Genomic DNA, 11,652 nt, shown 5'->3' with positions numbered 1-11,652 from the left:
CGGTGACCTAATGTTTAGAAAAAATTTAGTCCGAACCTTCTGATAGGAAGGACTCACAAGGACAGAGCCAGGCGCGCACCCAGGATTTTCCAGGGGAGGGGGCCCGGGCGAACAGGGGCCTCCGTATTCCGGTTGCCGGGGGGCCTCTGTCTAGCGAGGGGGCCTCCATTTCGCTAACTTTGTGACGGCTGTTTGTATGATAGGTGACGTTCTTAGCGATCTCACTAAATAGTTAAACTCATTGGCTCTGTAAGCATATGACTCAATAGCCAGCAAACGTTGTCGTGCTGGAAGGCCTTCTGGTAACCCTCTTAACGCCCTAAAACGTTACGTAACGACTAAGCGCTCTACCCAGAATAGAACTCACCCTATCCCATCAGTAGATAAGTACACAAAGCTCAATGAACAAATCTCATTACCTTTGAGATTTGCATGCTTTTGTTTGCATTGACGTCGTGTCGTCACCTGTGCCTGTGGCAACATGTCATCTTTGAGAGGCAAAAGGTAATAGTCAACAGATATATTCCTGAAGCCTCACTGAACACTCACCGGTGCGACCAGTCGACAGCACCTCTGAGAGAGCTGGACTCAATCAAACTGAGCGCCGGGGGCGCGTCTTCATGAAGCGGTCTGCTACCATGGACGGATTCAGCGAGGCCACGCCGTGTGCACTCATCAGAATGAGGCTCTCCAACCGGCTCTCTCCCATTGTTGTCCGCTGTTCAGTCTCAACACGCTTCAGTGTCGAGAAACTTCGTTCTGCAGAACAGCTTGTGACGGGGAGGGTCATGAGGATTTGAAGCAGTGTCTTGACGTTCGGAAGTGAGCCCGCCATCCGGAATGCGTCTCCCACAGTCTGTGGGCGGTTGGTTGCTGATGCTACCATGGCACGCCAAAGCACAAGTTCCGACCGGAGGTTGACTGGGCTCGGCAGATCTTTGTGGTACGCTTCAGCACACTCGACAACTGCGGAGAGGTCAGCGGTCCCTATGCGTGCTGGAAGGACTCCCTCCAGTTGCAGGCCAGGATGATCTTCCGGGAAGCGCTCCTTCAGCTCCTTGATCATTTGGTCGATGAAAGGGTTGAACACGTTGATCCGGTAGTTCGTCTCTGGATCTGATGACACGGAGCTGTTAGGTCGGTGCACTTGTCGAGACGAGCCTCTCGGAGCGATGACTGGTATGTCCAGCTTGTCAGCCAGTGCAGCAGCCTTTTTCATCACAGCTGGGAACTCTTCTCTTGCGTCTTGCACTGCCTGCTGGACTTCGTTGATTTTTTGCATGGCATCACTCAGTGACTGCTGGGGATTTTGGAGGCAGATCGACAGACCCAGTGTGATGCCGAAGAGGAGCACAGCCATCTCAAGACAGATTAGGAAGTCGAAGCGGGTGATCGCTGCCAGATGTCCGGACGCTTTTTGAGCTGCGTCGCTGCTTCCCTCCCGCTCAACGTGTTCGAGTGCTGCGACGATGGGAACTAGCAGCTGTTCGAAGGTCAGCAGGGACTCGTGCTGCTCCACCCATCGAGTTCGGCACAGCGCCTTCAGTCTCTTTTTCTTTTGCTCCTCGCCCAACTGTTCCACTTTTTCCTCCAGAAGCTGCACTCGAGCCGCGGAGTCGTTGAAAAAGTTGGAAGCGACGGACACGACACCCAGCATGTTGCGCACCCCTGGGACAGTTAGTGCCCGACCTAGCGCAAGGTTTAGCCGGTGAGAGGCGCAGTGAGTGTACACGGCCAACGGCTGAAGAGTCCTGATTCGGGACTGAGCACCGCTAATTCGCCCGCTCATGTTTCCACCGCCGTCATAGCCCTGACCCCTCACGCCATCTAGTGATAGGTCCAGTTTTTGTAGGGCGTCGATGATCATCTTCGAGAGCGCTTCTCCAGTCGTCTTCTCAGGGTTCAGCAGAGCCACCATATCCTCTCGCACCGTTCCATCTTCAGCTACGTACCGAAGAACGAGAGCGAGCTGTCCCCGTTTGTTTCGGTCGGTCGTCTCATCGGCGATGATCGTGTACATGCTTGCTTTTTTATCTTTTCCACGATGTTCTCCTTGATCATCTGTCCGCATACAAGGATAATCTGATTTTGCACGTTCCAGCTCGTTAGCTGCATGTTCTTCGGGGCTGTTCTAATGCTATCTTCTAGCAGCCTGTCCCCTTGCGCCCGATACCTTAGCAAGGCTTTGAAGTTTCCTTCTCCTCTTTTCGGAACGGCATCAAGGTCCAGCGGACCGTCGTCACGATGGCCTCGCAGTGCCAACTCTTGAGCACCGCAGAGCAGCACAGTCTGGATCACCGGCAGAAGTCTTTTCTTGTAGTCTGCTTCTTGCTGTTCCCGCTTCCTTCTTTCTTCTCTCCTCTGTCCATCCACCAGCTCGTCGATGCCCATTCTTCCCATCAGGACTTCTTCAACCATTGTGACCGCGTCTGCATGATACTCCGTGGTTTGGTGCTGACGCAGATGCCGTTTTGCGTCTTTGAACCGCTTGAATGGCTCAGTGACGAAACTTCTCAGCGCCTGGTCTCCTGAAGCCCTCCCGCTGATTTGCCTCCCCATCAGCACACAGTATCGACAAAAGCCGCCTTCAAGTCCCGGCACAGCACTGTAAGTGAGCCAGGGAAACTCAGCGATGTGATCTCGCTGGAACTTCCGATTTTTACCGCCAGCATCAGGAACCACTGGGAATCGGTATGATGGCGGCGGAGTCCATGGGTCTTTCAGAAGTCGTCTTCTCTCCTCCAACGGGAGCTGTTTCGCGCAGACGTAGTTGCCAATGTCATCCGGATGCACAGAGGATGCGACAGCATTGCAGGATCCAGGCGCTGAAAGAAAGGAAGGTAGGATGTAGAGGAAAAGGACACAGAAGTTTGCAGTACCGTAATTGAAGGACGCAAGACCAAAGTGAAAGTAACGTACTCGTTCGACTGGCTGGGACATGGCGTAATGAACTATCCCCAATTGAAAGGAAACCGGAAATGTTCGCCCACTTCAACATTAAACGCGATTAGTGACGACATCGTGCATATCATGTACATATAATGTTAACCCGCGCGTGCTACTGGTCTGAGTTTTCCATGCCGTGCTAGGGAAGGGGGAGGGGCGTTTTCAAGCTTCCCCCCCGTCGAACTCGGCTCCTGAGCCACGTAGCGACACGCGGTAGAAATTCGAAAGAGCGTCAAAAATAATGAAGAAAAATCTTCGGTCATTTTTTGGTTCAGGTCAAAGATCAGGTCACCAGAGATCATCGAAGGTCAAATTTTGCCCAGTTGAACAGCTTTTGACGAATCGGCGCGTGACTCGGGAACCATTACAGTTTGAGCGCCACGGAAAAGCGCATTCGATACTCAAACAGCCGTTTGTGAATTGTGACGATAGCGGACAGGTAAGTTAGGTAACACAGGTAGCCAATCAAGCTATCCAATATACTGACCGTTCCCGGAGTCCCGGTCATCGATGTCTGCAGCGGCGCCGCTCGTCGGCCTCTGCACACCGGCCGCTGGGACTGGCGGATGCGGCTGTCGGGTGGCAGCAGCCGACCCCGAACAGGACGGGAGAGGATCTGCCAGGGAGAGTCGGCGATCAGTAATTAGCTCAAACAGCCGTTTGTGAGTTGTGGCGATAGCGGACAGGTAAGTTAGGTAACACAGGTAGCCAATCAAGCTATCCAATATACTGACCGTTCCCGGAGTCCCGGTCATCGATGTCTGCAGCGGCGCCGCTCGTCGGCCTCTGCACACCGGCCGCTGGGACTGGCGGATGCGGCTGTCGGGTGGCAGCAGCCGACCCCGAACAGGACGGGAGAGGATCTGCCAAGGAGAGTCGGCGATAAGTAATTAGCTCAAACAGCCGTTTGTGAATTGTGGCGATAGCGGACAGGTAAGTTAGGTAACACAGGTAGCCAATCAAGCTATCCAATATACTGAACGTTCCCGGAGTCCCGGTCATCGATGTCTGCAGCGGCGCCGCTCGTCGGCCTCTGCACACCGGCCGCTGGGACTGGCGGATGCGGCTGTCTGGTGGCAGCAGCCGACCCCGAACAGGACGGGAGAGGATCTGCCAGGGAGAGTTGGCGATCAGTAGACAATAATTAGCTCAAACAGCCGTTTGTGAATTGTGACGATAGCGGACAGGTAAGTTAGGTAACACAGGTAGCCAATCAAGCTATCCAATATACGCTGCGGCCCGAAGGTTGGGACTTTGAATTGTGAAAAAACGCCCGCCCGCCGCAAACCGCAAACACCGCAAAACGCGCAAAACGCACGCCCGAAACGCCAACGCAAATGTCGCAAAAAAAAACAAACGCCCGCCCGCCGCCAACCGCAAAAAAACGCAAAAACGCCGCTAAAAAATAAAACCACCCGCATCGCACGCACGCTAACCGCCAACCGAAAACGCCTAAAAGCGCCCAACCACCGCCAACCGAAAACAAATTGAACGCCGCAAACGACGCAAAAAAGAAAACCACCCGCATCGCCCGCCGCCAAATACAAACACTGCAAAAAGCACAAAACGCCCGCCCGCCGCAAAACGCAAACACCGCAAAACGCGCAAAACGCACGCCCGAAACGCCAACGCCAACGACCGCCGCAAAAAACGCAAAAACGCCGCAAAAAATAAACCGCCCGCATCGCACGCCCGCTAACCACCTACCGAAAACGCCTAAAAATCGCCCGGCCGCCACCAAACGCAAACACCGCAAAAGAACGCCCGGCCGCCGCAAACAGAAAACAAACCTAACATCAAAAAGGGCGCAAAAGCACCCGCATCAACCGCCCGCCCGCCGCTAGGCAGTAGGCACAAACACTGCAAAAAAACGCCCGCCCGCCGCAAAGCGCGAACACCGCAAAAAAGCGCAAAACCCATGCCCGGAACACCAATGCATTAAGACCAAAGTGACGCGAGGCGTTACATGTATGTATATGCGTACCTCACAGTAATTTATTAATACATGAAACTGATTAAAGATTCTAGCCTGTTAAGGCACTTAATGGCGCAGTTGAGGCAAAAATGGCGCACAACAGCCTATTTTATGGCTCGCTTCATATGTGGCTCAGCATAGTTTTGTGCACTACCGTTGCAAGTTTCGACGAAACCGGCTCGTCGAAATAAATACGCGTAATACCTATTCCTCAACTTTAGCCACTGTATAGCTAAAATGACGCAATAGAGACTAAAACGGCGCACATCAGATAATTGCATTCGTTGCACCGTATGTGGCGCAGGTCATTTTAATGCATCAATGTTGCAAGTTTCGTCGAAATCGGCCCATAAATGGCAAAGTTATGGCCAAAACGCCTTACATTGAGAGTGCACGTGGTCACTCGAGGTGGGGTGCCACGTGCCACGTGTGGCCTAAAGACATAAAGCGACCACCCTTTTGTACCATATGAAAGGGGTCGTCAGTGCTCATGGGTAGACTTTCGGGTGCGCCACCATTGTCTCCCAGCGGCCGGTCAAACTTGGCCAATCTTTAAATTAGGGCTTACCTCACTATCCGTCACAAAATCTCCGGAATGGGGAACCCCGGGCGGCCACGTGCTTGACACGTGGTAGACCCAACACCATTGGTCATTGTCGCAACCGACTTGGAGCTCTGGCTCAAACCCATGCATTGAGGTTATCACCTGAGCGTAATTATGCACCAATGGCTACCTACCCCAAAATGCTACACCCACGTGGCGCACGTGCGAAAACACGTGCACCACGTGATGAGGTGTGCAACTAGCCTGGAGCATCCCCTTGACGACTGCCCTCGATTGGTGCCGCTGGCACGCATTGTTTGCGCGGCACAGGCCATCATACCAGCAGTGGTCAACTTTTCATTGGGGTGGTCCACTCAAACAAGTGCGGGGCGTGCACGTGCATTTCAATCGCCCCATATATGGCCTATGCCACGTGGTAGGCGACATGTGGGTGCATATCATACTGTAACATTTTCAAAATCTAACGTGGGAATTTTGAGCAAAATCGATTTTAGTAATTTTTTTCAAGAAATCCCATTGACTTAACACGTGAAAATTTGGGCGCGTGCCACGTGCAAAAAAGTTAATTATATTTCAAGCGATCAACATTGGCGAACGCACTCCATGACCGACTACCGGCACTCAAAAAACAAAGAAAATCTATCGAGCCGATTTTGAGCAAATCGAGAAAAACCGTTTTGGCCCATTTCGTAACGTTAAACCAATGGCGGCTGCACGTGCAATTTGCACCCCCTTCCCGAGACAACCCGAAACGGCGCCGCCGGCTCATGGTAGATGCCGGGGCGGCCACCCAGCCCATAGAAGCTCATCGCATTACAAACACCCGTCTGCGAGAAATGCGATGCCGAAAATCCACCTAATGTTGAAGCCTATGGGCCTAAAACACGTGCACGTGTCACGTGCAAGAAAAATAATTATATTCTTAGCTGAGGGTGTTTCGTGGTAGATAATCTGCGGGGGCAGCTGTCCTGAAAATTTAATCAAAATCTATCGGTTCGTGTGCAAACGGTGCAAGGTGCCCCAATTCGCTGCACCAAACACGAATCCTATCCCGAAATGGAAACACCCTCAGTTTGTTTTTCAATAGAAAAACACAATTCTAAAGAATAGTGTTTGTCTAATGAAGAAACAACCTTCGGGTACTGACCGTTCCCGGAGTCCCGGTCATCGATGTCTGCAGCGGCGCCGCTCGTCGGCCTCTGCACACCGGCCGCTGGGACTGGCGGATGCGGCTGTCGGGTGGCAGCAGCCGACCCCGAACAGGACGGGAGAGGATCTGCCAGTGCCAGGGAGAGTTGGCGATCAGTAGACAATAATTAGCTCAAACAGCCGTTTGTGAGTTGTGACGATAGCGGACAGGTAAGTTAGGTAACACAGGTAGCCAATCAAGCTATCCAATATACTGACCGTTCCCGGAGTCCCGGTCATCGATGTCTGCAGTGGCGCCGCTCGTCGGCCTCTGCACACCGGCCGCTGGGACTGGCGGATGCGGCTGTCTGGTGGCAGCAGCCGACCCCGAACAGGACGGGAGAGGATCTGCCAGGGAGAGTCGGCGATCAGTAGACAATAATTAGCTCAAACAGCCGTTTGTGAGTTGTGACGATAGCGGACAGGTAAGTTAGGTAACACAGGTAGCCAATCAAGCTATCCAATATACTGAACGTTCCCGGAGTCCCGGTCATCGATGTCTGCAGCGGCGCCGCTCGTCGGCCTCTGCACACCGGCCGCTGGGACTGGCGGATGCGGCTGTCTGGTGGCAGCAGCCGACCCGGAACAGGACGGGAGAGGATCTGCCAGTGCCAGGGAGAGTTGGCGATCAGTAGACAATAATTAGCTCAAACAGCCGTTTGTGAATTGTGACGATAGCGGACAGGTAAGTTAGGTAACACAGGTAGCCAATCAAGCTATCCAATATACTGACCGTTCCCGGAGTCCCGGTCATCGATGTCTGCAGCGGCGCCGCTCGTCGGCCTCTGCACACCGGCCGCTGGGACTGGCGGATGCGGCTGTCTGGTGGCAGCAGCCGACCCGGAACAGGACGGGAGAGGATCTGCCAGTGCCAGGGAGAGTTGGCGATCAGTAGACAATAATTAGCTCAAACAGCCGTTTGTGAATTGTGACGATAGCGGACAGGTAAGTTAGGTAACACAGGTAGCCAATCAAGCTATCCAATATACTGACCGTTCCCGGAGTCCCGGTCATCGATGTCTGCAGTGGCGCCGCTCGTCGGCCTCTGCACACCGGCCGCTGGGACTGGCGGATGCGGCTGTCGGGTGGCAGCAGCCGACCCGGAACAGGACGGGAGAGGATCTGCCAGTGCCAGGGAGAGTTGGCGATCAGTAGACAATAATTAGCTCAAACAGCCGTTTGTGAATTGTGACGATAGCGGACAGGTAAGTTAGGTAACACAGGTAGCCAATCAAGCTATCCAATATACTGACCGTTCCCGGAGTCCCGGTCATCGATGTCTGCAGCGGCGCCGCTCGTCGGCCTCTGCACACCGGCCGCTGGGACTGGCGGATGCGGCTGTCGGGTGGCAGCAGCCGACCCGGAACAGGACGGGAGAGGATCTGCCAGGGAGAGTCGGCGATCAGTAATTAGCTCAAACAGCCGTTTGTGAATTGTGGCGATAGCGGACAGGTAAGTTAGGTAACACAGGTAGCCAATCAAGCTATCCAATATACTGACCGTTCCCGGAGTCCCGGTCATCGATGTCTGCAGTGGCGCCGCTCGTCGGCCTCTGCACACCGGCCGACAAAAAGATAAAATGTATTACAAATATATTCCTAGCATTCCTAGCAAATATATTACAAACAAAAATTGGGATAATTACTTCTGATAAAAATTTAGGATACTGACCGTTAACAGCGCGTTCTCCAAAAAGAAAAGAGTCTAGTTTTTTGAATTTCCTAGCTTCATCGGCTGCCTCTTTTTGCCGTTTCCTTTTTCGCTTTTGAAAGCCACTAGCGTTCTTCCACATTGTTGACGCAAGATGCCACCTGCGGATCACATACATCACGGACCGAAGTAAACGGCAAGAGTCATAATAGGTAATCAAGGCATTTTGTCATTGAGGTCACGCCATGTCCATTTTATAAATTTTGTCAAATACCATAGCATTCAGTTGGCCTTGACGAGAGGATCACAATGGTAGGTAGAAATAGTTGGTATATAGCTCTAACAGCTTATACCTTCGACGTTATGGTGGTGGTGGTGGTGGGAGGATGACCGGGAGGGGGGAATCGTTTCATTGTCCAGTGTTTTTCTTCTTCTTCAGAACGACGGCAGGCGGAAGATTCCGAGAGGCCGTGCGACCTCCTGAGCGGCAGCGGCCTCAGCGGGAGCGACAGTTGGTCCGATGACTGGGCGTTGGCAATCCTTGCGACAGGACGAACTTGCAGTGTGACCCGTAGCGGGTAGATAGAGTAGAGTCACCCTGCTCCAAGCGTGAATTTTGAGTGCACTCAGCAGCCAGTAGATGGTGCCACCCATTTCCGGTGGCGAGCAGCAAGATATGGTGCCGACCGGGTACGTGGCGTGGGAGAGTACAAGACGTCGGCACTGCGATCGGGCATCTCAGAGCAAATGTTATGCAATCGGCGGTGCAGCACAAAAAAAAACAGGCTAGTGTCGGAAGGCCACGGGCTCAAAACTCTGGAAACAAACGTAACCGTCGAAAGTGGACGAAGGACGTCTGCACTGGTAATGCTAAATCATGCAAAAGTGGGCAAGAGTCACCGTTTTATGGGTTGGTCAACAATTATTTACAAGAACAGGGGAGGTTAAAAACCTCATATTCACGTTACGCTTTATATATCTTTAACATACCTGTAAAAAAACGAACCGGAGCGATGCGAACTCCGTGCGATCCAAATTCCGAAGGACAAGGCCGTTAAACGTAAACATTCAGCTGACGCGAAGGTCATTAAAAAGATGCTACTAAATCGCAAAATTGAGGGCACTTCAAGATTTGAACAATGTCTGTGTAGAAATAAACTAACAACTTTTTCAATTAGAGGAAAACGGTTTAAGTAATAATGTGTACAGAGGGCCCTTAATTTGTACAGATGGCATCATGGCCTTCAGATTGTCCAGCACCAGAGGTCTACTGCCGATACCGAGGGCCTCCTATAGGTATGTAAAGGGAGCCTCCTATCGTACAGAGAGCCTTCTGTTGGTACAAACTACAGTGTGCCTCTGATTTGTCAAGGAGGCCTCCTGTTGGTACGGATGGTCTCTCACGTGTACAGAGCGCTCCCGTTTGTACAGAGGGCATCTTATTCGTCCAGTGACCTCCTGTGGGTACAGAGTGCCTCTGTTTGTCAATTTTCCAGGGGATCTCCTGTTGTACAGTTGTACAGGAGGCCTCCTATATGTGCAGGGGGCTTCTCATTTGCAAAAGAGGGTCTAATATTTTTCCAGGGGGCCTCCTGTTGGAACAGAGGGCCTCCTATCTGTACAGGGGGCCTCCCATTTGTACAGAGGGCCTCTTGCTCGTTTAGAGGGTCTCTGAGTTGCCCAGGGGGCCTCCTGCTGGTACAGAGGGCCTCATATTTGTCAAGGGGGCCTCCCGTTGCTACAGAGGGCCTCCCATTTGTACAGAGGGCCTCCCATGTGCACAAAGGCTTCCCATTCATGTACAGAGGGGGCCTCCCATGCGTGCAAAGGGCCTCCTGAAGGCACAGAGGGCCTCCTATCTGTACATGGGGCCTCCTGTTGATATTGAGGGCCTCCCATTTGTACAGAGGGCCTCCTGTTAGTAGAGGGCCCAGGCCTCCTATCTGAACAGGGGCCTCCCATTTGTAAAGAGGGCCTCTAATTTGTCCAGGGGGCCTCCTGTTGGTAGAGGGCCCCTATTTGTCAAGGGGCCTCCTGCTGGTACACAGGGCCTCCTATATTGACCAAAGGACCTCCTGTCGGTAGCACTGATCAGTACCCGAGTTAAAAGTACCCGAAGCTCTGATCAGGTTCAGGGGCCTCCTAAAAATACCCGAGGAGGGGGGGGGGCCCGGGCCCCAGGGCCCCCCCCCCCCTTGGGTGCGCCACTGGACAGAGCCACCGCTAAGCGAAGCTTGTTGCGGTGACCCTGCCCTCTACCCTCCGATCGCGCAATTCCAGTTCTATGGCAGAATTTAGAGTCCAAAGTTTAACGTGCGCACATAGCCACGCACGGCCGGTCCCCTCACTGACTTCGCCTGGCTACGGCCTGCCACCAACCGCAACCATACCTATCAGGAGGCTAAGGCTTGCACGGAAATTTCACGTGAAATTTTACGGCTCAGTCAGCTGATGCGTTCTTTGCCGACCGCACGGAAATTTCACGGCGTAATTGTCGCAGAGGCTTCATAAATGTAATATGCCCAGATTTGTGAAACATGCATTGAACTTAGCGTTGCTTGTATTGTCGGTAAGTTACATGATGCATCTTAAGTGATAAGAGGCAGATGGAGTTTTTATAGAAAAGTCTCTGGTGTGCACACAGCTTGTAAGAATACCTACCGGTTAATATTTCCATTTTCCACACCAGTTTGCTGGTTAGTAACAGCGGAAACAATCCCTAAAAAGGTTTTTGGCAAAAACGGTACCTAACATTTTAGTAACATATTCCGCAAAACCAGTCCATATCATACGCACACATTCACATTCCCTCCTCCACTGGGCGTCACCATCTTGAAAAAAGCGCTCGGGACAAGCTTTTCCAATTCCCGTATTTCACGTGGAATTCCGCGGGATTTCACGTGAAATTCCGCGTGGAATCGGTAAAGAACGGCTTGACTTCCGATTCCACGTGAAATTTCACGTGAAATGAAATCTGTTCAAAGAACGTCATGGGAACGCGTGCTCTCACCAAGCGGAGTCCAACGCTCTACCAACTGAGCTATGGAGTCGCAAAATGTCAGGTCAATTTTGCGACATCCATTATAAGTCATTGGGAGAAAATTGAAATGCTTTTCTTTACGCTCTACCAACTGAGCTACGGGGACGCAAAATGTCAGGTCAATTTTGCGACATCCATTAGGTAGGTATAGGTAAGTCATTGGGAGAAAATTGACATGCTTTTCTTTTGGCCGAAAACACATTCAAACCACGTGACACAGGTAAACATGACAAAATGAATCGGAAAATTGCACCTATGACCCCTTCTATGCCCCTGTGGTCATCTCAG

The 11,652-nt window shown here is 52.2% G+C and overlaps 1 protein-coding gene and 1 long non-coding RNA gene across 2 annotated transcripts; both read right to left on the bottom strand.

Moving 5' to 3' along the window:
• Positions 1–81: 81 nt before the first annotated feature.
• On the bottom strand, positions 82–3,853 carry LOC122367002 (52 kDa repressor of the inhibitor of the protein kinase-like). The gene is made up of 2 exons (XM_043339736.1): positions 3,434–3,853; positions 82–2,825 (listed from the first exon to the last, which is right to left on the bottom strand). Exon 2 carries the CDS (start codon positions 2,069–2,071, stop codon positions 593–595), a length of 1,479 nt encoding a protein of 492 aa, XP_043195671.1. The 5' UTR covers positions 2,072–2,825; positions 3,434–3,853; the 3' UTR covers positions 82–592.
• A 3,979-nt stretch (positions 3,854–7,832) lies between these two features.
• LOC122367001 lies at positions 7,833–9,471 on the bottom strand. The gene is made up of 4 exons (XR_006253981.1): positions 9,315–9,471; positions 8,346–8,485; positions 8,175–8,226; positions 7,833–8,056 (listed from the first exon to the last, which is right to left on the bottom strand). It is a non-coding gene; the product is annotated as an uncharacterized LOC122367001 (long non-coding RNA).
• Between the last annotated feature and the right edge of the window lie 2,181 nt (positions 9,472–11,652).

This window comes from Amphibalanus amphitrite, unplaced genomic scaffold (assembly GCF_019059575.1).
Source record: "Amphibalanus amphitrite isolate SeventyFive unplaced genomic scaffold, NRLGWU_Aamphi_draft 000844F_arrow, whole genome shotgun sequence".
NCBI classification, from domain to species: Eukaryota; Metazoa; Arthropoda; class Thecostraca; order Balanomorpha; family Balanidae; genus Amphibalanus; species Amphibalanus amphitrite.
The sequence above is the reverse complement of the archived record's forward strand: the minus strand, read 5'-3'. Positions and strand labels throughout refer to the sequence as shown.

Bases quoted from the DNA above. Each gene is read 5' to 3' on its own strand.
- LOC122367002 (XM_043339736.1), bottom strand. From the start codon at position 2,071: ATGCGGACAGATGATCAAGGAGAACATCGTGGAAAAGATAAAAAAGCA.